Consider the following 26,902-nt stretch of genomic DNA (forward strand, 5'->3'; position numbering starts at 1 on the left):
AGGCTGCCTGGGTGTTTCCTCAGGGGCAAGTGAGTGAGTTTGTTGTGCCCGTAGCTGTGGGGCTCTTTGAAGCAACCCCTGGCTGCAGCTGAGAGGCGCCTCCGCTGCGGCGTGCGCGCGGTGCAGAGGCTGCAGCAGGGTCTGGGGGGAGCCCCCTGCCCGCGCACACGTGTGGGTTACGGTGCGGGAGCCTCTGTTGGCTGCAGGTGCGTTTCTGTTGGCGCAGCCGAGGTGTCCCGTTGGGTTGCTGTTGTTGGAAGGAGAGCGGCGGGCAGGGGCTGCCTTGGTTGGCTTTGTGCTTTGCGAGGCCTCCAGCCGGCAGCGATGGCGTCGCAGTGGTGCTGCCGAGGCTGCCGCTGGAGCAGGGGGTGCACGGCTCAGGCTGTCGGGGTGCTGTGCTTCCCCTGGCTGCCCGTATTGTGCCAGGCAGCAGGAGCTGAGGCCAGGCCACCACCAGCATCTCCCTGAGTGTTGGTGAAGGAGGGCTACCCCGTGGTGTGATGAGGGGGACACATTAGTGTTTGGTCCATGGCTGGGGCTCTGTGACCTGCCCAGTGCCATGCTTGTTGGTGGGTGGGCAGCAGAGGCCATCTCAGGTGTGGAGTTTGTTGTGGCAAATTCAAGAAGTCTTTTTTTTCTGGTTATTTGGAAACTCTGATTCTATGGTTCTATATAGTGAGTATTAATGGATACTGAATTTCAGTTAATGAGAAGAGAACAAAAGTTTAATCAGTACAGGCATCTCTAGCATTCTTCTTTGATGACAAAAATCAAGACGTTCTTGCTGTCTTGGTTTTTTCAACTGTTTTTTCAGTGGTGGCCGAAGTAAGCAAGCAGTTGATTGACATAACTGACATTTCTCCGACATAAGAGAGTGCAAGCCGTGGAATTGGAATATTTCATTATTTACAGGATAAAATTCTGTACTTGCTCAATACAGCACTGACTTCAGATGGGAAGGTGCTGACCCGCATCCATCGCCAGCGGCTCACTGACGGTGGGCAGCTGTCGGTGGTCAGTGGGACGTGGGACCGGGTGCTCTGCCTGTGTTCTCCGCCTGGGGTGGGTGTGTGGCAAGCGGGATCAAGTGCCAAAGGCCATCAGCAGTGAAGCAGTGTTGTCTTCCTCAGTGCTGCAGTGCTCAGCCCTTAGCGAATTCACTGGGTAAAACTCCCAGTTGCTTCTTTGCTGAAGATTTAAGTGCACAGGAGACCCTTTGGTGGGCAATGTTTTTTTTTTCATCACGACTGTGGCACCCAGACCCTCAGGCCTGAGCTTCTGGTGCAGAAAGACAGAAGAGGCACCCGTGAAGCAGAGAGCTGTGCAGGCATACTCGGATGTACACCAGCCCTGCTCCGATAGCACAGCCAGTGTTTATGTCCAGCCCTTCTCAAAACAATAAGAGCCTTTATGGCCTTACGGGTTTTTATTTTTGGTTGTCTATAGATGTTTCTGGCGGGTGAGAACACAGCACGCCTTCTGCACTGGCTTCCTCCTGTCTCCCGGGTACTGCTGAATGCCGGGGGCGGGTTTTTATGTGAGCCTTTATATCTGAAGAGCAAACATGTTTCTTTGTTCCCTCCCGTAGCCACTTACTGCAACATGAGGAAAACGTTATTGTTAAAGTATGAATAGCTGAAAAGTGTGGTGTTTTCCTAAGTTTCATGTAATTTACCTAAAAGACAACTACAAAGCCTGTGTCAGAGGCAGGAAGAGAGTCTGGGAGACCTTATCTGATATATGTTACATTCACAGTTAGAAAGTGAGTCTTCCTGCATAAAGGCCCTAGTGGGAAGTTCACTGGAGTCTCGTAAATGAGGAAAATTTGAAGAAAGGATGAAGAAAACAGTAAAACAAACTGTGGAGGGAACAGAGAAAGAGCTGAAGAGCTTTGCAGCAATAAGAGACACATCTTCCTCAAATATACCCAGTTGTTGACAAAAGGCATCTCAAAGCAGAACAGGGATGCAGATAGCCCATGGCTGCTTGTAACCAACTACGTCTTGGGTGACAAACTTGTCCATGGTCTTGGCTCCAGCCAACTCTGCAAGCCATTACTGTGAGCAGAGGTTATGGCGCAAAAGGGCAGATGTGCTGAAGTCCTTGAGCTGTACCTGTCCTTCCTAGGCTGTCCATCAGGGGTTTTTCAGGGACCTGTCAGACAGCACTTGGTGTCCGCTGTATTATTTTCTATTTAGAAGTTGCAGTTAATGCTACGCTGGGCTTCCCCAGTGGCTGATCCTCACCCTGTTTTTGGTTCCAGAGTCAACTTTTTAATCCCTGAGGTTTCTTCACACAAGTTGCTACACTCAGACAAGTATTATCTAACTTTGTGTTATTTGTGTAACTTGAAGGGAGATTGATGCAGAAATGTGCTTATTGCAAAGGAACAACTGTGTAATGTGTTAAAGAAATTTGAATAGCTCTTGGAGGCCTGAAACTTTATTGGAAAGTTAATGACTGGTGATTTTTATCCCCCCTTGGAAGCTCTGAAGCTAATGAAAAGTAACATACTTCTAAATTGTTTTCCAGTTCACAAAACTCTTCCTGTCATCACCTTATCCAAGAGCTATGAGCTTCTCAAAGAAGGAGAAGAATTTGAAGTTACATGCACAATCATGGATGTGGATAGTAGTGTAAAAGCTAGTTGGATTTCTCACAAAAGTGGGGTGAGTTCCTTTTTAATTGTATCGTGTATTCCTCGGCACAGTACACAAACTCTCTGTAGACATTCACATGCTTGTCTTGGATACCCGATGCTACATCAGTTTGGATGTGTTGCATTTCCAGAGGTCCCACATTCCACAGACTAGTGAGCAACCAGCAGCAACTGTCCTGTGCCCATGTGGAGGGCTGAGAGGAAAAGCATCTGCATGAGCTTCTCTTCCCGAACAGAAATTAAAGTTAGGCTCTTCAATGTGAAGTTTAGGTGACCTCTGTTGGGCTGCCTAAATACGGAAGCACGGAGTGCCTACACATCACATTGCAATCAATGGGAGCTGCAAATATCAACACATGGACTGCAAATTACATATTCTAGTCGTTATCATTAACAGTAAAATACCTGCTAATTAGCATGGGATTGTGTGTGACAGGAATAGTAGTAAGCATTCACAGGAATGATTAATTCATTTAAATTACATGGTGTGCCTCACTAACTGGGAAAGTTCTGAAAAATGAACCAGAGAACTGGCTTCTGTCTTTAGTGATAGATGAAGTTACTGCCTGGCATCACCAAATTAAATTATTGGCAGGCTAAGTGCTCCAGGAGAGTTCATTATCAGCAGCACAGCTATTCTGCAAATGAGAGGCAGAGAGATCCCCTCCCCTGGTCAGCCAGCGTGCTGCCAGCTCTGCCTTTGAAAGAAGCAGCAGGCACTGGGTTGTTTTTAAGGACGCTTCTTGGTCTTCCGGGTATACCCGGAAATTAATTAAAAGCCCTTTGAAGACCTGTTAGTAACTCCTGCTGTATACGCTCCCATGCTAATTGGCTGGTCTTTTACTGCTAATGTTAGTGACCAGAATACAAAATTCGCAGTCCACGTTTGCATGGAAAAAAGGGCTTCTGTGATGCTGTGATGTTTGGATAAATCACGTCTCCTCAGACAGATAGCGAACGGGAGGCCCGTTCCCTGGAGCTGGGCATGCCATGCTTACCTAATCGGCTGGCTCTGGCAGAGCTGCTTTCGCTAAGTGCTCGCTCTCCAGAAATCCCACCTCGCAGCTCTGAAGGTGTGGAGATCTAAATGACATGAAGGCAGCATGGGAGATGCATATGGGGCTTCTGGTCCTGTGCCAAGGTCAACTGCAAGTCTTTCATCTGAGAACTTAATTTCTTCTCTCATTCCTCTCCCTTTTCTTTGTTACAGTGTGATGAAATCAGGGCTTTCCCTGAAGTTTTTGTGCTTTATCACTTTTCATTTGATGAGTAAAAGCCACAAGGAAAATATTTTTGATCAAATAAGTTTGACCTTTCTGTCCTTTCTGGTAAATAGCAGGGGATGCTATCTTTTAAATATTGACTATCAAATTAAATATTGTACTGAAATAGAATACATAAAAAGTCATGTTTAAATAGGTGTGGAATTACATTTTGTCCTGAATAGGTGAGAGGAAAAAAACCCAAAATACTTTTTCCTTGTATGACTGAAGTTATCGCCACTTTTGAAAAATTGGGAGACCTGTTACAAGCAAGCATATCCAAAAAAACAGACTTCTATTTGTGATTATTATAGCTCAGGAGGAATCAAAATTACATTGAGAAGATTAAATTTATCTAGAAGCTCTTGAAACCTCCAAGAATGAAATCATTCTACTAGAAAATCATAACAAGTCCAGGTCTACATTTGGGTTAATCAATGTAAATTTATCAGTCTTTTCAACCACATAGAGCATTCTCACAGAAACTAAAGTCAACACCTCAAAGCATTTATTTTTTCTATGCATACGTAGGCATAGAATCATGATATACTTAATGCTTTCAAAAGAGAATGAAGTTTCCAGTTGCCTTAAGGTTAATAAATCTAGATTGCTATGGACCAAGAATCAGAGTGGCTTCCAGTGTACGCCTGCTGCCAGCAGGTCACTCTGCAGTATGTCTGCAATCAGGAGATGCTGGGGCCTCAAGGCACAGAGCAACCCAGTTTAAAATGAAGGTCCAGCACCTTAAATTCTCTCTTCTCATTCACTGAGAAGCATTGCAACCATTAAAGAGCAGTGATTTTTAGGCACCACTTGAGTGGCGAACCACACTTCAGAGTTGCAATGGCTTTGTACAATAGCTGCAGCTTCTGAGCATTAGGAAGGTCAAAACCCGGTGGTCATTTTGCATCAAGCCCTACAGCTAGAAGTGTTGTTAGTGCAAATAAAACCTTTGGTTGGTTCCTTACCTTCATCAGCATTAGAAATTTAGCCAGAGTGAGCTGGGTCTGACCTTGACACAAGGCAGTTGACCTTGGCACAGGCACCCTTTTCTTCACATGACTGAAACATTTGAAGAAATTAAATGTTTAATCTTTGTGGCTTGGGCTGGTCTCTCCCATTGGCACTGTCAGGGCAGGTGAACACACATACATGCACACACATACACACATTCCTGCCTTATAGTGGAGCTTGAGGAGGGGGAAAAAAAAAAAAGGAATAAGGGGAGGGGATAGGGCTTAGGAGAGGACATTATCTCCCAAAGACAGCTGATCACACACTTGTTTTGCATGGAGAGATTCTAGTGACAGGTTTGTCGTGCTGGCTTATTATTCCGGTTTAAAGTTATGAATATTAATATAGCAAAGTTATAATTACTTCTATTTTTAATTTATCTGGGAAAGATGCTGCATACACAGTGTTTTAGATGTTAATTGTTTTTTACCGACAGATTGTTACAAGCAAAAGCAGAAATTTGGGTGATTATGGATACGAAAGGAAATTAACATTGAACATCCGTTCAGTGGGAGTTAATGATTCTGGAGAATTCACATGCCAAGCAGAAAACCCTTTTGGAAAAAACAGTGCCACAGTAACCTTGAAAGCACTAGGTAAATGCTTCTTGTAGAAATCTTAATTTTTTTAAGAGCGGGAGGTAGAAAGTGAGAACACTAGGAAGCCTTCCCTTCCATCTCTCTCCTTTCCCCTAAACCTCAGTGAGTAAAGTTGCTTTATTAAAAGATTATTGCTGACTGGTACCATAGGGGATGGCTCAGGAAGTATTGTGGTGCGTATGACCACCTCAATTTCTGTAACCCTTTGCATGGTATTGGAATGTGATATTAGAACAACCACCCAACAGTGTTTCCATCTCTCTGGTTTATCTCATTCTTCCTGGTTTAATTTTAAATTTAGATCAGTCTTAGCAAGTAATTTACCTTTGCCTGGTACTATCCCTATGCTTAAGTAATTTCGCATTACAAGCTCAAAGCATATCTTTAATATCTACCTTCTAAGCATGGGAAATGTTGCTGACATTGGCATGTCAGTGTTTTTTACATAAAGCTATATATGTACCTCTATTTAAAATAATGCTGTGAGGTATGTGGCAGTGTGCATAGACAGCATTAAATTGTTCCAGAGCTTGCCCCCATGGTAAACACACTATCCATCACTTCCACAGGTTTTGGATTGTGTCCCTTTAGCAGTGAGCAAACTCCCTCCCTCCTCTTGTTCGACTTGCTTAGTCTGCTATATATTAACTTTGTGACACACAGTGCCTTTTGAATTTTAAAGCTGCTGAAACCTGCTAATTTGATAAATTAAGGACAATTAAGGACATATTGATATAGTTAATAAGATCATTCTGAAGAAGCCTGTGTAGTTGGCTACAACTGTTTCAGTTCCTTGCCATTCAAGGATGTAGTAACTGAGGGAAGCGTAGCCTTGGATCCTTTTTGCTTTTTAAATCTGTTTTTCTGTTGCACGGTATTCCTGCAACATGACTTGTTGCTTAAAGTTGCTTAAAGGTAACTTAAAGAAAACAGAAGTGTTTGACCTATGCGGGTCAAATCTTCAGCAGAGCAGCAGAGGTTTGAGTACCCTTAACCTTGCTCCACCATTTGAGGGGGTCGGCTCATAACAGCAGTGATGTTTTCCTCATTTTTTTACAGGAGAGACTAAATTCATGTGTTAAAGAGTGAACCACTGTGAAGTACCAAAGAAAATCTTTTCCCCAAGGGGAACAATATGAAAGCTTTTATTATAAGAAGAGGGAAGTTCTTCACTACAGAAATTCTTAGGACTACTACATATGCAAATGTGGCTTTAGAAAGGATTCACTTTAGAAGGTCTTGGGACTAAAAGAAAGCATGACATTATAAAAAGCCGAAAATAAAGTAACAAGTTTGTATTTAGTAAAATGCAGTGTGTATTTAATTTAAAAAGTGAGAGAAAAGCAGGAATCTTTCCTTTTCAAGATACTTTTCTCTCCCCACCCTCTCAAATTTGACTTAAAATAAAATAAACTCTATCTCATGGATGCCTTTCATCATTCATTGTCAAACTGACTATATTTACCTGAACTGTGCCAGGTCCCAGAGTCCTGGGAAGTGGTGTATGGTGTGTACTGGAGAGATCCTGGGATTGTATCAGAACCTAAATTGCTGTGGCTTTAATGTTAGCCGAAAGGTTTACAAGAAATAATGACTATTTTTGGTAAATTTTCCTAATTACTTTTTTTGACAGTTAATTTACCTAACTTTAAACGGTTTCTAGAACCTCGTTTTGGGGACTGATAGCACAATCATAAGATTTTATTTGCAGGCTCTTGGGTCCGACTTTGAATCTAGGTTGTATAGAGGATCCTCTGTTTATGTAGAAAATAGAAAAACTCTGTGAAGGAATTAAAAATCTTCAGTTTCCGGATTTAAAACCTTTTTATCTTTTCTAATGATGGAGAGCATTTTAGAGCATACCTGCCTGCTGTGAGTTTACTTCATCCTTTCTTCTCCAAAGCATCTGTCAAGTGCTATGGCAGCTCCATATGCTTTCAACAAGCCCCGCTGGCTCTGGTTTTCCTGAGCTCAGGTGCCCAGCTGGCCACAGCAGTTTGATTACTACGAAGTGGGAAGAAGCAGTGATCTGAGGTTGACTTTTTGTCTAAATTCAGGCACTCAGTAAATGTGTTTCCTTGTAATTGCAATCTGCCTGTCAAACTGATAATTCCCGTATGAATTTGTGTAATAGGACTGAAAAATTCATCTTTTCAAAATGAATAATCCTGAAGCTGATGAGTTTATTAATGAAATTAAAACCACTGCTGCTCCACATGATATTTTGGAATGGAACTGCACAATGATAAATGGTATCTGCCAAATAAGAGATTAAGACCCAGCAGCAGATGAAGAGAAATGCCTTAGTTTAAAACAATTGGTATCCAGGGCTGTGGACTTAGCACATTTTTGTCTAATTACAGTTTTTAATAGCTTCATGTGTAATGTCAGTTTTAATTACACTTTACAAAGAAACCTTAAGTACTCTAGTATATTGTCATAAATGATGAATTTATTTTGCTTTTTTCTTAGTGTTTCTTTCATACCAGACAGTTAGCAACTCTGATTTTTGGAAAAGTATAAATACTAGAGTAGAATGAAACATGTGCTTGCATTTTTCCAAACACAAATAGAGGGTATTTATCACCAGAAGATGGAATTTCTTTCAAGGCACTCGAGGCTGCTTTAAGTCCTGTGCCACTTTGCTGTGTGTAGCTAGTGGCCTTGGTTTTGGCAGGTGAGGGTTCAAGTTCTTTGTAGATAAGGTTTCCTGTTTCACAGCTGAATGTTTGATCACTGATCTTGAAGAAGTCTAAGTGTGGTTAGAGCACTGGCAGTCTTCTAAACGGCCCTGAAATTGTTTTTGTTCTCCTTTATGGCCATCAGCTAAAGGATTTGTCCGTTTGTTTGCAACAATGAATACCACAATAGATATAAATGCAGGACAAAATGGAAATTTAACAGTTGAATATGAGGCATATCCAAAACCAAAGGAAGAAGTCTGGATGTACATGAACGAAACATTACAGAATTCATCAGACCATTATGTCAAGTTCAAGACTGTGGGCAATAACAGGTAATACGAATGACTGTAAGTGCTATCGGTTTCACTTTGCAACAGTGAAGTAGATAGGGTCTGCTCTGGAAAGAAGAAAACGGAGATGGTGAGAAAATTGTGATTATAAAAGGTCTTGTAGTACGCATGGCTTACCACAGTAACTGGTGCAGTCTCCTGACCTTGATTTGGAATAGCATTGAGCTAACCACACCATCAGAGAGGACCAGTGTGCCATATACTCATGACTCACCTACAAGATGCAATTCCTGCCCAATAAGCAAAAATAAGAATTTAAAGTTGTTTGTGTGTGTGGAGACTCCCTCTACCACCATGGCAGAGCCCAATGCTCTGGATAAAAGCTTATGCTTTTATTTCCGCTGTGCACTGTTCCCTCCTGAACCCTGGTCCTCCAAAAATCCAAAAGCACCTAGCAGATGTAGCCTGGGTTGTGTGTGAGTTCCCTCCTCGGGGAGAAAAAGAGCAGGCGGTGGTGTGTGTGTGTAGGGTCTGAGCCTGGTGCTGAACTGTCACCCGGGCACACATCCGGGTGTTAGAAGTGGTAAAACCTTTGGACACTGTAGTGCAAGTGCAGTCATAATGCAAGATAAGAATGTTTGCATGGTCAGTGTCTGCAGAAGAAGACGGTGTGTTAATAATTCACTCTTTAGCTTCCACGTAGCAATTGCCTGTTCACCGCAAGTTGCGAGCATCAGTAATGCTTGATTTTTTCTTTACAGTTATACAAGTGATCTTCACCTTACCCGATTAAAAGGAACAGAAGGAGGCATTTACACATTTTTTGTGTCCAATTCTGATGCCAGCTCTTCTGTAACATTTAATGTCTATGTGAAAAGTAAGTAAAGTGAACAGTCTGAAATATTTCATTATCACAGTCATTGTATTTTATACAAAATAATGTATGCACAAGATGTCACAGTGTGGTTCAGTATATGAGAGGCTTTCTGAAGCGAAGCACATGCTGGAAAACTATTTAAATGTCAAGATATAAAAGTGCAGAGTACTTACACAAATCCACCTACTATCCAGCATGACCTTCCATTCTAGTGAAAGTATGCTAGATGTTACCAGAAAGCAGCTAGATAGTTTATATAGGAAAAAAACTGTAGCACCTGGAAACACAATCTCAAAACCAAACATGTACCATAAAGCTTTGATAATTTCAGGTGGAGCAGGATATGCAGGGATTATAATTTGCATTTTTGGCAGCCAAGTTAAGCTATTAATTGTCTTTAATTCATTTGAGTTGGATGCAGAGTTTGAAATCTTGTCAGGAGAATTATACACTTGTGCCTTTTGGCATCTAAATACTCCTTTATAATGTTATAGATCACCATTGTTATAGAGAAATCTGCATAACTTTACAAACGTATGTGCTGTCATCTTCAGGACATGCTTGTTAAAGACCACCATCAGTCTCAGTTCCAAACAGTGTTCTTAGGCAAGACAAAAACTAAAATTCAAAATGAATTCAATGAAACCTTCAGGAAGCCCTGTCTTTCTTAGCAGAGCCATCCTGTTAGAGCATTTCATGCACTCAGCAGACAAATATTGGCAGCTGCTAAAGGCCAGGCTTAAGGAAAATTAAACCAGGAGGGGACTGCAGGCAAACTGGAGAAACTAAGGCGAGGTTGACCGATGCCTTCAAGCCTAGCAGGAGGAACTGTATAGACAGTGAGTGAATATGCTGCAAGTACAGTTCTGTGTTGCTGCTGTGATTTAGCAGCAGTGTGTCCTCCAGTTGTAGGTTTATGCAGAGGAGAGTTGAGACTTCCACAGATGCACAAAATCCTAGATACTAATTTCTGAATTTTTCTCATTTATCACTGAAAGTCAACATTTGTGGTGTTGCTATTAGCAATGCCATAGTTTGGGTCTGGAAATACTACTTGGGCTCCTTTCAGAACATGGCATTTCTTCCTTCATCTGTGAATGCTGTCATTTGTATTCCTGTGCTTTTTCTGTTTCCTGGTTGTGATTTCTGAGATGAGGGCACCGGCAATCTCGGATGTCCTTTGCCTCCATGGATGAGCGTGGCTTAGAGTCATGAGGGACAATTCTACTATTTTACAGATTAGTGGAGCAAATTGTTAAGCCAGAATTTAATTTCTGGGAAGGAATGGGAGAAATTGCAGGTTGCCTGTGGAACTGTCAGTTCATATGAGGTTGGATGGTATTTTTTGACATGCAGCATCATGTCAGATGGAGCAAGGCGCTGTTCATGGTTCTCCCAGGCTCTGCAGGCCGCTTGGGAACAGTCTGGGCATAAGAACTAAAAAAAAAATAAACACACAGTTTTGTCATCATCAAGCGTCAGTCTCGGTGCAGAGCTCCACGTTGCCGCTTTTGAAGAATGTGCTACTTGATAAAAGCTGAAAACCGCTGTAGATGATGGCTAGGAAACCAGACTAGGAAGAGCATGGTGAAACAGGATGGCCAAGGCAAGACGAGCATAGAGAGTTTAGTTCTGAAAGGCTCGCCCATGCAACCAGCAGTATTCAAGTGTTATTCCCTCTTGCTTCAGCTACTGGTCTTGCAAGTGGTAAGGTCAGTCTTGGGATACAATGAGAACATTTAACCAGTCTCATAGAGCTCACGTTACCATGCACTGTGGCCCTGGGCAGGCTGCAGCTGTTGTTGGAGCAGATGGATTTGACACACTCGTAAAGTTTCTTTTGGCATTTTGACAAAGCTCCTGCAAATATTTATTGATTTCAAAAAGAGGAGGTAAAATAGGTTGATCCTTCTAGGGGTTTGTTTTTAAGAATAATAAGCTGTTTTCAGTAGCTGGTAAAATGCTTATCATTTAGTTATGAAACAAACTGCATGACAACACACCATGTTATTTGACATCGCAGAGAAACTGCCAAAGGTGAGTCATGTGTAGGTGGGTCAGATCCTGATCTAATGGTGTGTCTTGACCTGGCACTGTTGTCAGCAGGGATTCACATAAATTGCTGGGATGTAGCTGTGATGTTTACATGTCTGGCTTGGGCAAGTAATCAGCAGAAAGTAATCAAACAGGTAGAACAGGATTCATCATCAGGAGGATGTCTTCACATAAACAAAAATTGATGCTGAGGCATTTGCTGAAAGACTTGAAAAATCCAGTGCAGAAATACACATTTAGCAATTGTATATGCTAATCTAAACCAATACTAAATTACTTAAAAAAAAATAATGTAGTAATTCATAGTGAATGTGGCATAAAGCAAGTAAGGAAGGAGCTCTGAAGTTAGGAGCCAAAAAGAAAATTACAACTTGACAAGCAGTGTGCTGAGCTGAGTTACAGTTAAGAAATCATAGAGCTCTCCAGAGTGGCAAGGTACAGTGCATCTAGTAATTAGTAGAAGAATCTTCCAACTAGTATCTGAATTTAGTGCAAGATAATATCTGGGCTTAATTATAGTCAACAAAATATTATCTGTGCAGTTGGGGCCCATTCTGCAGAGAGAAAACTGGTCACAGTATTATAGATCACGTGAAGCCAAGCTCAGCAGTTTTCCTGTCATTGGACTACACGGTGAACAAATGAAGGGTCACCATGGTATTATATAAAGATTTGTTCAAGTTCAGAAGATGTAGCTCCAGGAGGAAAGCCCTCTCTTTGAGTGCGATGACAGACAATACCTGAATGAAGAAAAAGAAATCGATGATAGAAAGCAATTAAATGTATAACAATATTATACAGAGCATTGAATTAAAATAGGAGTGACCTCTTTTCAGTCATCTTAGATACATTCAGAATCAACATTGATAAGAGGTGAAAACCAGTTAATAGTCTTAGTGAAATCATAAGTTTAAGACATCTAATGACTGATTATGGAAGGCAATATGCATATATGCTGAGCAATGTAATATGTAAAGGGTTAAAGCCAAAACAGTAAGCAAAGTCTAGTCATTAAGAGCCTGTCTGATACCAGGGGTAATTAGGCAGTGCAAGTCATAAAGTTTAACACAGTAAAATCTCTTTTGAAAAGATGTTTGGTGATAGCTTGGCATTGTTTTGTGAAAGCCAGTCCATCTTTGCCCCAGTGTCCCCTGGAGCACCTAAGCTGGCAAAGGGCACAGACCAGGGTGCAGCAGTAGCCTCAGTCCCCTTGGGGTACTGGCTGTGGGGGGCTCCTCACTGCCGCAAGTCTCAGAGCCGGGGAGGCTTGGGAGCCGTCTGTGATGGTGGGGAGAGGCTGATCACACGGATGGCCACATCAAAGCGCTTCACCAGGCGTGTCACAGGTAGTGATGCTCTCAGGTCAGCTGTTTGCACGAAGCTGCTGCGGCTCAGCTTCCCGTGGCACCGGGGCTGGACCACCCTGCTGGCAGCAGGAGCCCTGTGCCGCCTCTTGTCTCCCTCTGCTGCTGCAGGATGAGTCCACGTGAATGGGTGTAGAGAGGCTTTTATTGCACTAAGTTTTTACAGTGAAAAAGCCTGACTGATGTGGGCATTTTTGTTTCCCTCACTCAAAGTCAGAAGATGGTAGATACTGCCCAACACTGACACAATATTTTTTTCCGGGGCTTAATGTTCACATTCCTCTTATATTTGACTTTTCATTTATCTAATTTCTTGAGTTGCATTGCTTTGTAACATTGCTTGAAACATAGCATATACCTAAACAAATTGCATATAGGTAGTAGATTAGCTAATTACAATTTCACAGTCCGACCATTTTGATAGAGTTCTGTGTATTCCATGAGCACTGAGGCTGGGTGAGGTGCTGTGTTCTCTCAAAAAGTTCCTCACCGAATGGGTAATGCTGAAAATCCATCTCAGCATCTTACAACAATGTTTGGTTCTTGGTGGCTTGTATAAAACACAACATGCTGATTTAGAAATGAAAGAACATTCGGTTCCTGTAACATGAGTCATGAGGAGATGCTATGTGATTGAGAATATACATGTGCTTTATTGCCTCTAATTTAATCAGCAAGTAGATTATTCATTGAAAGCTAATGCTGTGCAGTCTTTGTATGTGGATTTTATTTGAATAAATCTGCCTTTTCCCACTGTAGTCTATACAGCTTCACTACTTTCTAGAATATTAGAAGTTCGTCTTACAATTCTGTAAAGTTGTATTAACTGATAATAAAGTCTTAACTTGTACCTGTCAGGTGAGCAGCCTCATTGCAATAAGTCTGTTTTTTCCATTAATTTCTTCTTGGATGGTTTTGCAAGGAAGCTAAGGCAGTTATGGGAAATAAGGCCTCTAATTCAAGTTTCACCAAGAAAAACATCTTGCTGTGTTGGTGGCATCCTTGGTTGAAGCCTGTGACATTGGACTAGTGACGGTAAAGTCAGTCTCATCATGCCGGTTACCAGCCATACTTGAAGCAGCAGCTCCTGAACTGCCTGCAGGACTAGCTCTGGTGCAGGATGTGGCAGAAGGTGTTGGCTGACTGGATTGCTTTCTGAACTACCCGAGCCATCATGAATTATCGTTTGGAAAGCTTGTACGTTCAGCTGAATATTAGCTTCCTGTACGTGCAGTGTTTCTGAGAGTCAGGCAGTTGGGCATTTCGGTAGCAGTATCTTAGAGGGACCTACGTCCTCTGTGGGAACGGGGAGGTCTGCACTGGCTGCCTTGCACTGTAGTTCCTTTTCTGGCTGCGGTGGTAGTATTTAATACATGACAGATGTAAGAGAGATGTGGTTTGGCAGATTCGGTATGCTTGTAACTGTGAAGGAACTGTCCTTGAAGGCAGGTAAAGTCGTGCTTGTGCAGGAACAGGAACTGCACTGTTGTTTCAAGTGCACACTTTGGGTTGTTTAAGCTCTGGGCTTTGCTGGTTTAGGATATTTCATCAAACCGAATACTCAGTGGAGGTAGGGTATTCTTACACTGAATGCTTGGGCAGAATTTCAGAACTGATATTTTCACAAGATGGTCAGTGCTTGCAGGGCACCAATTCAGACCCAGACACCCCTGAACATGCAAAGCTCTGTTCAGCTGAGTAATTCCACAGACGATGATGCACACAGGTTGCTGGGGTGAGCAGCAAATAGCAATGCAAATTCTGTGTTCCCCTAACGTGACTCATTTTTGTTTATTGCAGCAAAACCGGAGATTCTCACTCTGGATATACTTAGCAATGGTGTTCTCCAGTGTGTAGCAGCTGGATTCCCAGCCCCTACCATATACTGGTATTTTTGCCCAGGAACTGAGCAGAGGTGAGTTAAGTAAACCAGGGTCTCCAAAGGTTAGTCTAGATGCAACACACCCAATTAAATTAAGAACATAAAATGACTCAGTAACAGTCTAGTTTGTTTTTTTTTTTAATGGTTAAAAAAAAATTTGAACATTTTTTAAAAACGTTCAAACGTTGCATCGCTGTTTTAATCATTTTTGGCATTGCATTATTTGCAGTGGTTTGAGAGAAGGCAGGGATATGTTTCATTATTTTGCTTTGCATTCTGTCTTTGAGTGGGGAATAAGCAATATTTTCTGCTGTGGAAAAGTAAAAGGCAAACTTTCTCTCTGCTGCAAGCTAGCTGAGGTTCCTGTTAGTTTGTTATCCCAAATGATACACATTCTGTATGCAGTTTCACAGAATGACAATTGCAAAGTCACTTGTGAATATGGCTGTTACCTTTTGTTTTATTGCCTAGTGATATAATTTTTCAAGACATAAAGTAATTAGATTTCTATTCACATGAAGCATATGATAAGTAAACAAGGCTGGAGTTATTATGAATAAAACCTGATGTTTAGTTACCACATTTCTAAAAAGACTGCGTGTTTCACTGTGAAGTGAGCATTTGTGAAGCATGTTTTAAGGTTTTGTTTGACTTCCACCATGGTTGTAAATCTCATACTAGCAAGTCATGAGTCTATATAATTTGTTTTATGCCTAAAATAATTGTTATTGCCTTATTTTTTTTAAATAGTACCTTCTTTAATCTTAACTGTGTGCTCATGTAGTAAATATTTGACATATGAAGGAGAGGCAGCATCCTGAGATAACAGAACTGCCTGGTTTTTGGCTGCATGTAATCTTGATGGTGGTGTATGTACATCATGGATTTTTATTTTTTTGTGTGCTGTAATAAAATGATGCTTGGGAAAGTTTTCCAGAGAGGTAATAGACCACAGTTGCTCAAATCTGAAGTTGGAGATGCAGGTGGAATGGTACAAAAACTGCAGTGGACTTACAGACCTGTAGGTGTATCTAGCCAAAAGCAAACACAAAGACCTCACATGTCCAGCTGGGTCAGGCTTGGTGTAAATGTACGTATCCATTCCACCCACTATGTAGAAGACAAGGAGACATAGTGAGTAGGCTAAGTTTTGAGGATAAGATCTTCAGTTGAACCCCGTTGTAGAGCAGTGTCGTTCAGTTATCTGATGGTCTGGCAGTGCCTATCTGCCTCAACAGCAGGACCTGTCATCCATTCCAGGAGCGTTCATTGGCAGAGGTAGCAGTCATTGGCAGGTAACTGTCAGTATTGTTTCTCCCAGGTGTTTTGATTCACCGACAATATCCCCCATGGATGTCAAAATCAGTTACACAAATTCATCAGTGCCGTCATTTGAGCGAATCCTGGTTGAAAGCACCATTAACGCCAGTATGTTCAGGAGCACTGGCACAGTGTGCTGCGAGGCCTCCAGCAATGGGGACAGGACCTCTGCTTTCTTCAACTTTGCTATTAAAGGTAATGGCTGGAGCGAGTGAGACCATAAAACGTGGGTACCGTTCAGCTCTCTCTAAGAGGATTTTAAATGGTTTACCATTGCCATAAGAAAGTTTATGGTACTGTGGTTGAGTTTAGTGTATGATAACGTATTATGCTGTGTGTTCTGCCTGTCAAAACATTGCTTTAATTTTTCAATGAATATTGTGGTGTCTTTTTACGGCTACAGATCTGCAGCGTAGTAAGTAGCTGGTTTTCTTCTGTCTGTGCAGCACAGGGACAAACCACCTGCAGCATTACACTGGCTTTCCCTCTCTCTCACTTTTCTTTTCCTGTCATTGTCCTTTTTAACTATTTAGGCCATCACTTTTTTTTTTAAAGGAAATTCTGCATTTTTTTTGTTGGTTTTTTTTTACAATGTCTGAGGAAAAATGTGGTCCTGAACTTGCCTGGAGCCTAAAGTCCCTGCTGTTGTAAACAAAGTAACGACAACATACTGCAAAAGTGCTTATGAGTTTTGTAGAAGTATTTGTGGGGTTGGGGGGGGGGAACACTAGAACATAGATGGCTTGAAATGTGTTTGTAAATCTGTGCTCTTCTCTGCAAAATCAAATGTTCTGCTGCTTCTTTTTTTCTCTGTTTCACCCAGATATAAACAAATAAGCCAGATTTGGGGCAGATGGGTTTTATTGGAGTGGTATTCCTTTGCTACTCGGCACAACCTCTACTTGTAAAGACTGTGCTGTAGAGATCAAACTTGGGGGGGGAAAATAGAAGAAATTAGGACTTCAGAACAAAGATTCTTTAACCTAACTGAGATCATGCAAACCCCTTGCATTAATTGATCTCGGTGTCATGCCTCCTGAACTGCTGAAGCTGAGACTCCCAAGGCAACGAAGTGGATGGCTTCTGTGCCAGCTCTGTCCCCCACAGCTCGTTCAGGAAAGCCATTCTAATACTTGGAGCACATCTGGGAAAGTCAAAACCCCAAACTGTTTTTCACAAGGAAGGACCAAGGAAAGGTTTTCACCTGCGTCTTTTTAAGATAGTTTTTCTTGTTCAGTATTTAAGCAGAATTTTCTCTGCTTCTTTCCAGAACAAATCCGTACCCATACCCTTTTCACCCCTTTACTAATTGCGTTTGGAGCTGCTGCAGGACTGATGTGCATCATAGTCATGATCGTGGTGTACATATACTTACAGGTAAAATCAGAAGCCCTTCTGCCTGAGTTAGGAAAGTGTGTGAACTGCCTGTGGAGCCTTCAGTAGTGACAGCTGTTCTTTTTTTTTTTTTTTTTTTTTTTTTTCCCCAGAAACCGAAATACGAAGTTCAGTGGAAAGTTGTTGAAGAAATAAATGGAAACAACTATGTTTACATAGACCCAACACAACTTCCTTATGATCACAAATGGGAATTTCCTAGAAACCGGTTGAGTTTTGGTTAGTTTAGATTTATTTAACTTCATCTGTAAGATGAAACCTCTAGGTCTCATATGAGACTTTGGTCAAACACAGCAGGGTTTTGTCAAAAAGACTTTAATAATGCAAACAGTGATAATTGTTCATACTTACCTTGGGACAAAAAGCAAGCAGGCATATCTGCAATAGCTTCCTTGGTATCATAAAACAAAATGTTGAACCCTTCAGGAAGAAGTGCTCCAAGTCATTACAGAGTATTTTGGTTTGCTTTATTAGGTAAAACCCTTGGTGCTGGAGCTTTTGGAAAAGTTGTTGAAGCCACTGCTTATGGTCTATTTAAATCTGATGCTGCGATGACAGTAGCAGTAAAGATGTTGAAAAGTAAGTTGCTGTACTATACTGAACAATTTTTTCTCACTTCTGGTTGGTGTGTTACATATTGAACTTTGTGCTTTGCCTTGCAGCGAGTGCCCATTTAACGGAAAGAGAAGCCTTGATGTCAGAGCTTAAAGTGCTGAGTTACCTTGGAAACCACATTAATATCGTGAATCTGCTTGGAGCTTGCACTATTGGAGGTGGGGTTATCAACAGATTATTGATTATTTCTGTTCCTTTTTTATTGCTAGAAGGAGGAACCTTAAGAAGAGTGCCGTGCTGCTAAGTGTAGAAATCTTAAATACATTACTTGTGTAGGCAGGTTGCAGATCATTGTCGCTATCACCTGGGAATTACTGAATTTAGATTTTAGGCTCACCCTAAAAGCAGTAATGAGACCACTCTATCTGCAGCTGAACAGGAAGGTTGCTGTTGTTCTCTTTCATGTGAGCCATTGTGCCCTTGCTTCATGAGAGATGACAAAATACATGCCGTAAGTTTTTTTCCTCCACCACGCTGTTTCTCATGAATGAGAAAAGATAAGTGAACTGGTTCCTTGTTGGTATCCAAGGTGAAGTCAACAGGCCTGTCTTGTATAGTTTTCCAACCTTCTGTTTAAACTGTAAATGTATCTGTTCAGGCACCACTGAAGTTACACATTCTAAGCAGCAGGAAGTTGAGAAAAAGAATTTTCCAAATAAACTATTGCACAACCCAAATGTTTCACATTTTAGTATTTATAAGTTCGATTTCGTACATAGTTAAGAGTTACGAAACAGCTGAATTGTCAATTATGAGTGATACAGTCCTGTATTTTTAATTTATGTTCATTTTAATGTGAAAAATGGTGTTGCTTCTTACACAAATACTTGCTCTTCCGGTTTTTGCCTCATTTTTCAAAGAAAAGGAGCTGTAAAAACTCAAAGTTTTAGACAGAGGCAAAACATTTCTCACTTTCACATTAAATGATTTAAAAATAAGGTGAAACAGCTTTGTTTAAGCAGTCAACAAAGCAGACTTACTGGCCTGAGTGCATGTCTGTCTCAGCTGAAAAAATGTGGCATCTGTAAGAAAATCCCACCACAAACACAACTTTTGCTATTACAAAAGCTGTAATTTTTAACTGCAGAAAAATGGAAATAAACTAGTGAGGTTAGAAACGGTGGTAATGAATAACCTTACAGATGAAATAACACACAGTGCAATTACATATTCAAGGGCCATAGCTGGAGTCATTCACTCAGAAAACATATATTTGATATATAAACCTCGGTGCTGGAGATGACTTGATTCTCCTTTCCGATTTCATTTTAATATTCTAAGACCTTGTGCAATGTAGTTTTCTGTCGCAGCGGGCTGTTCTGTTTGAATGATTTTTCCTATTATACTGCAGAATATAACACACTACATCATTTCCAAAACATTACTGAAGGAGTGTGAAGCTCTACTGTAAACAGAAGTGAATCAAAAGGATTAATGTTGGAAGCTTGAATTACTCTAACGTTTGGAACAAATAACTTCCTTCAGGAAGTGAGCAAAATCAAACAGATGTGTCTGGCCAGAAACATTATCACATGGCAAAAGAGAAAAAGACTTATTTGTTTAATTTTTGTACAATGCAATGCTATTGAGGGGACCGGGAAATTAATTGGGAGCAACGCTGCTTTAGCTGGACCATAGTTGCTGTTCTGTGAAAGGGAAGATGCTGGGTTACTTTTCTATAACTTTTCAAGTCTGAACAGTGGTAAGCAGTGTGATTTTTTTAATAGACCAGCCTGTGTGCTTGGCTGAATGCTATCTCTGTGTAGTTTTCTGCTTTAAAAACAATACTCACCTGCTTTCTAAACTTCACGTACATCTACAGGTCCCACTCTGGTCATTACAGAATATTGCTGCTATGGTGATCTTTTAAATTTTCTAAGACGGAAACGTGATTCCTTTATTTGTCCAAAACATGAAGAACATGCAGAAACAGCAGTTTATGAGAACCTTTTGCATCAGGCAGAGCCTGCAGCGTAAGTATGACCTGCTGTAATGTACTTACGTTTTTAGAAGATTGGGAAGGAGGAGATATCGAAGTTTATTAGGGGTAAGAGATGTGGAGAAACCTTTCAGGCAGCAGGCTTTGAAAATTCTTTGCTGTGCAAGGAAACAATTTAATTAAAGAGATGATTTGTACAGTGGGTGGTTTATTGAACAGAGCACAATTTATTGTATATGGTCTCTGCTTTATTCTTTTTATCAAATTTCCTTTAGTTAGTTCATGCAACTCCTTGGCTTCAGTCTTCCTGAGTATTTGTGTTTATCGTTCCTGTTAAACATTGGCAGTGCTGATTTAGCAGCTTGAATGACAATTCCCCCAATGTCAGGGGGTTAGTACTGTTGAGCTTTCCTAAGTTCCTGCTTTCAGAAATGAGTTCTTAGAAAATCAAACCAGAGCCTTACAGTATGAGGCAAACTCCCACTGATAGCTCGCTAGATTTTGTGATATGACCCCGTGTCACGATTCTGAGATTGCTCTTGTACTTTAACTTTTTTCATCTGTATATTTTTAACCACTCTCCTTTAGGTACCAGCCCACCAGTGTACTTTCCGAGTACATTTCCAAGCAGATTTCCTGCTCACTCCTTCTCTCTGCAAAGTATAACTTACCAAAACCTAGGGACTATTACAATACCTGTCCATTTTTATTTTTAGTCTGTTTATTGCCCCGGTGGGCCCATTACTCTATGTTGGCAGGCACAAAAGGACCAGACAGACCCTTAGGAGGTGGTAATGTCCTTTGTCTCTCTGGGACATAGCACTGGTGAAGCTGTTTGTGCTGTGGTAATATACGGATAACTGGTGATGCCCCAGAGAGGCTGGGAGCACTGAGGTGATGAACACAAGGCTGTGATTTGACGTTGGAGGTGTGCCCTCTTCTCAGTGAAGGAAGAATCTCACTGTTTGAGCACATTTAATAAATTGAGGTATTCACAGCAGAGTATTTACCATATTCTTGTGTTAGTATGTACTGTAAAGCTGCAGCTGCTAAATGCATCAGATGTGGGTTTGGTGATGACTAAAGCTATTGGTGATCTCATTACTCCTTGCCATGTTAGCTCTGTGGCAGCATTTATTGTTCATAAACTAAACATAGTTCAGGCTAAGGAAGAGCTGTGTATATGAATTCTAATGGCAATGAAGTGAAAAATGCCAAAGTACATCCATCATTTCTAAAGGTGCCTAACTGTGTATTTATAAACCATATAGTATGAAAATCTGTACGTTTGAATTCTATATAGCAGTAAGAAAACTTAAAAAATGTACCAGATGGCTGTCCCAAACCTCGGCTGATTCTTCCGAATACAAACAAATCCCCTATGGAACTTGGGATTCTCTGAATGTAACATTTCTTACCATTTGTCTTCTGCATTTCAATTGCCACTTGAGTTGCTGAAATATTCTGGTTGAAGTTGCCCTAAACAGAAGAAGGAAGCACTAGCAGATCCTGTGAAACATCTGGATGTTAAATTATAGAGAGTGAAGTCTGTATAAACAATATACATGTGAAAGGTTTTGTTTGCCACATGAACCAGACTCCAAACTTTGAGGTGTATCGTTAGCTGTACTGACAATCTTTCTCTTTCTGTACAGGCCTTTCCTCATATTTTTTTACACACTTTTGAGTTTCCAATCTGCTGATAATTTGTAAAGCATGTTCAGAAGGTGGGTGTAACCTTGGCTTTTTTTGAGACCTTTTTCACTAAACTATGTTTCATTTCATCTGCTGCCTCTGCAGTGATGTTGCCAATGAGTATATGGACATGAAACCGGGAGTGTCATATGCAGTCCCACCAAAAGCTGATAAAAAACGACCAGTGAAGCCTGGTGAGTACAGTGACAAGGAATTCTGTTTGCTGGTGGGAGTGCAGAGAGAGCAACTTCGTGGATTTTTTCAGTTTTATCATACTTTTCTCTCATGGACGTGGACAGTTAAAAGTCATTAATTGATATGAGAGGGCTTGAGAAAGAACAACGTGCTAAATTACAGTGTCTTGTATTTCTCCACACTTAAATGGAGTGTCAGGATTATTTTTTGCTTTTTCGTGATGGGCTATTTAGATGATGCTAGTCTGGTACTTACTCAGATCACTGTTTCGGTTTAACATTAAGACAACTCTGTTTCTAAATGATTACTCTTGCTCCTCTCAAAAGCTGTTGTTGTTTACATTGCGTAGGATCCTACACTGATCAGGATGTTGCCCTTTCCATGTCAGAAGATGATGAACTTGCTCTAGATGTTGAAGATCTACTAAGCTTTTCTTACCAGGTGGCAAAGGGCATGAGCTTCCTTGCCTCCAAAAATGTAAGTTAAGAATTTTTCAGAGCTGGACAGAATCAAGTAGATTTCAGTTTTCCTTTAGCATCATTTTCAGTATTTTACTGTTTAAATGCTGACTATTTCTCTGTTCTTTTCAACAAGCGCTGCAAACTGATATGCTCTTTCTTGTACCTGAAGCTTTTGTTAATGTTGGAGTTCTGTACCGTGCTCATTGGCCAAAAGTGGTGGTTTATATCCCATAGAACAGAATATAGGGTGCACAGTAGTCAATGTGAAGCGGCGCTATTGCATATCCGCAATTCAGGCTAGCAGAGTCAGTGGCCTTCCAAAAGAACAGAAACTAGTCTCATAAATGTCAAGAGAAGAGACAGAGGAGAGGAATTCCAGCGAAGTAGGTTTGCTGCACCCTGAAGCTCCACTGATTAATAGTGTCATGTGTTGGGAGACAGCTGGTGCTGCTGAACCCTGCCTAGCTTGGGTGGTGCCTCTTATGGGTTTGATCTTCAGCCTGACCTTTGTTTCCTGGAGCACACAGGTAATTTTTCATGAGAACTCCTGATGGCTTTGGAGGCAGTGAAACCCACAGGAAACCTGAGGAACTATTTCTTGACTCTTTGGTATATGGAAATCAAATGGTATTCAGGAAAGAACTAGAAACCCAATGTGTGGATACCTTCAAAAACAGTTAAATCTCAAGAGTTTAAGGTTTATTCTCTGTGACACTGATGAAGAGTTTACAAACTAAAGAATGGTATGAAGACAGCTGCAAAGTTACCTCTTTGCATGTTTTAAACCATGCTGCACTTGCTACTTCTCTCATGCAGAATACTGACTTTAAACAGGGGAGCTATCACATTGTGTGCCTCTTTTTTTTTTTTTTTTTTTTTTTTTTTTTTTTGTAGTGTGGCTTAATGCACAGGGTATGTCTTGGTTTTTGATTTTCTGGAAAGATAGAATCAGCCTAGAGACCCACAAAGAATCTTCACTGGCTACTCTGAGCATAATAGACATTTCTTTGGGTTTCATAGGAGAGGTATTACATAACAGAAAGGGATTATAAAGAACACAAGTCTTAAGTACAACATAATTATGATCTTCCTTCCTATGGTGATTCTTACATTTTATTGGAAAAATGCCATTTAAAATGCAAATGTAACTATTATAGACACAGGATAGTACCGGTGCACCTTGGATAAAGTGCAAAACTAAATTTAAACAATTTAAGGAAAATAAGGTAATCCTGGGATCCTGTTATAGTGGGAAATGTGGCTCTAATTCTGCTCCAAAGGATGTCCACATTAAAACTTGCTTTTATACTTGTTCTCCCCTTACTGTTCCTCCTTCCAAACAGTCTAGTTTATTTTTCATCTATCAACAGCTCCAAAGCAGGCCTGACAGCCTTATATTACAGATTTTAGTGGTTTTCACCAGGCTCCTGCATCTTTCACTATTCAGGACATCCAGTCCTTAGCACACATATTCTTTATTTCTTCTTCTTATCCTATAGAATAGTCCCAGGATTCACTATACATCATTCCTGGTAACAGTTTTCTTTATAGTCTTTCCATTGATACAGACAGCCACTGTGGCATTGGGTAGCAAAGGCAATGATGAATGCAATACCACCTCATCGTGGGGTTAGGAAGTAATACGTAGTATCACTTCAGCAGTGCAGAATTAACGGCTTTATTACAGAAAAAAATTGCACTGCTCTAACACATTACTGTGCTTGGTCCTCTTTGGTTGTTGTGTACATACATGCTCTTAGCTCCAGCTAGTAAATGCAGAGTAGTGTGGGCTGATCAGATTGCCTCACACCCTTGGGGAATGAGGGTCCACACAGACCAGCAGCACAGAGTACCCAGCTGCTCTTCTGCAACTTGCTGGTATGTCAAGGCTCAGAGGCATAAAAGTGCCTCTGTGCTGGAGTCAGGATAGGAGCCTGTCCTGGGGGGATAATTCCCTTATTAAGCACATGGTGCCTTAATCACAAGACAGGGCTTCCTTCCATGGACAAGTCTTTATTCAATGCAAACTGCACTGATTTTGGAGGAAGAAGGCAAAGACATGCTGGATGCTTGGCCATTCCTTTACTGCTTTAGAGCAATTATGCTCTCAGCTTTACATACGCAAAGTGCAGAATATGTTGAACTGGGAGGCAAAGGAGAGTCCCCTGAGACAGTAATTGTCATTAAAATAATTCCTTGTCTAAACATGCAAAAAGGACAGAGATTAAGTTGCTTATGCAGCCCCCAGTTATTTTCTGAATTTGATTTGCATAACTCTTGATATTTTACGTTATTTTTTTGTAGGGAATTCCTAAAGTTTTGTATTTCAAGGAAAAAAAAATTGAACCATCTTCAGCTACTTTAGACAGCTGTGGCCTGTGTGTACTATATACCACCAGTAAAGCAGGAGCTTAACACTTTCCAGATGGAAAAAGAGATCATTTTGTTAGAGAATCACCTCTGTTCTCTAACAAACTTTCATGGCCTCCACAGTTACATACAAAGAAACAACTGCTGGGAAACTTGGGCACACTTTCGGAGCTGCAGTTACAAATATGTGCAGACTTCTAAAGTAAAAACTGGAATGTAAGCTGCCTAGGTCACTGAACTCATGACTGTTCATTGAAAGATACAGGCATGTACAAATTTCCAGTATTTTCAAATACTTAGGTCTGCTTACAGAGCTCTCTAGGTTCTTAATGATTCAGGTCTTCCAGAGGAGTATTTTTGAAATGGGATTCAGTTTCCATACTTGTGTGCTTTGAAGTGGTTATCATAATTTTCCCTATTTTCAGTTTTTCAGTACTTTTCCCTCGATTACAACAGTTATTTAATAGAAGACTGGAATTATTTTAGAAACAAACCACATTTTCCCCTTATTTGTCCTCTGTTAGGAAACAAGCCAGTGATTTTTTTGGTAAGAAGTCAGAGAAAAAGCACATTAAACTTTAGCTGCAAATGTGAAACGCTAGAAAAATCAAAAGTGACTGCAAGTAGTCTTTTAAAGAATAAATGCATAAGCAACCTTAACCATGTGGATCAATGTCATGATAGTAAAGATGCTACACCAGAATGTTTAATTATCAGAGTAAGCTTATTAGCCCATGGCTTCATTATGACTTCCCACTTGCCCTAAAATGCATAATGCAGTAAGTTATACAGCTAAGTAAACATGTAACCAAGCAACAACCTGTTAAGTATGTCATGAAATAGCTTTGTTTATTTGTCTGTTTGTTATTTAGTGCATTCATAGGGATCTGGCTGCAAGAAATATTCTTCTAACTCATGGTCGAATAACAAAAATCTGTGACTTTGGCCTGGCAAGAGATATAAGGAACGATTCAAATTATGTGGTCAAAGGAAACGTAAGTATATATGATACTTCATACTGTGTTACGTTAGGGGAATTCCTGTTGATGTGTGAAGAAAAGTCTTAATTAGACAGAAATCTAGATTTCTCAATTCTAGTATATATCTGTGCTAGTTAGGAGGGGCAATTCCTTATGTAGATGTGTCTACTGACAAAACGCTTGGTATATACATGGTGTTATATTGGAAAAAACTTGCTGGTATCTGAATGTATGTTGTAGGGGAGGAGATGTTTTCGCTACATCAATGTGATGCTCAGTCTTCCCATTATATCTGAACATACCAAGAGTTACAGCTCTGTGGGTAATTGCAAGTTTTGCCATTGGAATATTCTGGTAGCCCAATCCTAAATATAATTATTTTGAAACTTTTCCTCTGGGCATTGCTATATTTGTGCATTACTGAAATAGTTTATTTTTAAAATATCTCAATAGTCAGGGGGTTGCATCCTGTTCTTTATTGTAAAGCATCACTCAGTGGAAACTGGATTCCAAAGTGTGAATTTACTGATTAAGGCATAGTGGAAGGCAAAATAGCCTTGGGTTTCTCTGATTCCATGTACAGATTTTAACCTCATAAGTGTAACAAATACAGCTTTAATTTGCAGCTATAATTCAAAGCCTGTAACAGGGTTGGAACAAGACAGTGTATTTTGATGAGAAAAGTTTAAAACCTCCCATGTAGAAGAGTACCAATCACACTAGTACCTACTAGACCTCTGAAGGGGTACAACGACACTTTGAAGTGATGCAGATTCCCTTGGCAGCACTCAAAGTCCCCTTTAAAGTGCTACTGCAGTAAAAAGGAGCCCTACTACAAAAGAAAATCAAACTTGTCTGTGGTTAAGCTGGAGAAGAGTGCTACGACATATAGGTATTTTGCATCTCAAACTGATTTGCACTGCATGGATTAGTGTTTTAAGTCTGCAGCAGATAATTGCAGCCAGCCACTGCCTTCAGAGTACACATGCTTTCACTTGCACCATTTTTCAAAGGAGAGAAGATCTATGTTCAATAAGACAGCCCTCTTGCCCAGCCCAGCTGAGTGCTTCACAGCTGGGGGCTGGTCATTAGTTAGGGACTTGGCAACACGCAAACTGAAGCTTGCCTATCCTAGCGTTGGGCAAGCTGATGAAGAGAGAAAATCCCACAGCTGGGCATCTCTCACTGAAGTGGTTTGCCATGCTCAGTTAACCTCAGTCAGGCCATGGCACCTCACGTATCTTAG

At 40.8% G+C, this 26,902-nt stretch overlaps 1 protein-coding gene across 1 annotated transcript in view; it reads left to right on the top strand.

Annotated features, from left to right (window-relative positions):
- KIT (KIT proto-oncogene, receptor tyrosine kinase) overlaps nucleotides 1-26,902 on the top strand; it is a 142,472-nt gene that overhangs the window by 108,781 nt on the left and 6,789 nt on the right. The window contains exons 4-17 of the mRNA XM_080385965.1: nucleotides 2,533-2,669; nucleotides 5,372-5,531; nucleotides 8,361-8,550; nucleotides 9,270-9,385; nucleotides 14,605-14,719; nucleotides 16,008-16,201; nucleotides 17,277-17,383; nucleotides 17,494-17,620; nucleotides 17,876-17,980; nucleotides 18,064-18,174; nucleotides 19,839-19,989; nucleotides 21,756-21,844; nucleotides 22,195-22,322; nucleotides 25,549-25,671. Coding sequence (XP_080242091.1) covers nucleotides 2,533-2,669; nucleotides 5,372-5,531; nucleotides 8,361-8,550; nucleotides 9,270-9,385; nucleotides 14,605-14,719; nucleotides 16,008-16,201; nucleotides 17,277-17,383; nucleotides 17,494-17,620; nucleotides 17,876-17,980; nucleotides 18,064-18,174; nucleotides 19,839-19,989; nucleotides 21,756-21,844; nucleotides 22,195-22,322; nucleotides 25,549-25,671 — 1,853 coding nt within the window. The remainder of the gene's footprint in view (nucleotides 1-2,532; nucleotides 2,670-5,371; nucleotides 5,532-8,360; nucleotides 8,551-9,269; nucleotides 9,386-14,604; nucleotides 14,720-16,007; nucleotides 16,202-17,276; nucleotides 17,384-17,493; nucleotides 17,621-17,875; nucleotides 17,981-18,063; nucleotides 18,175-19,838; nucleotides 19,990-21,755; nucleotides 21,845-22,194; nucleotides 22,323-25,548; nucleotides 25,672-26,902) is intronic.

This window comes from Falco punctatus (assembly GCF_963210335.1).
Source record: "Falco punctatus genome assembly, chromosome: 1".
NCBI lineage: Eukaryota > Metazoa > Chordata > Aves > Falconiformes > Falconidae > Falco > Falco punctatus.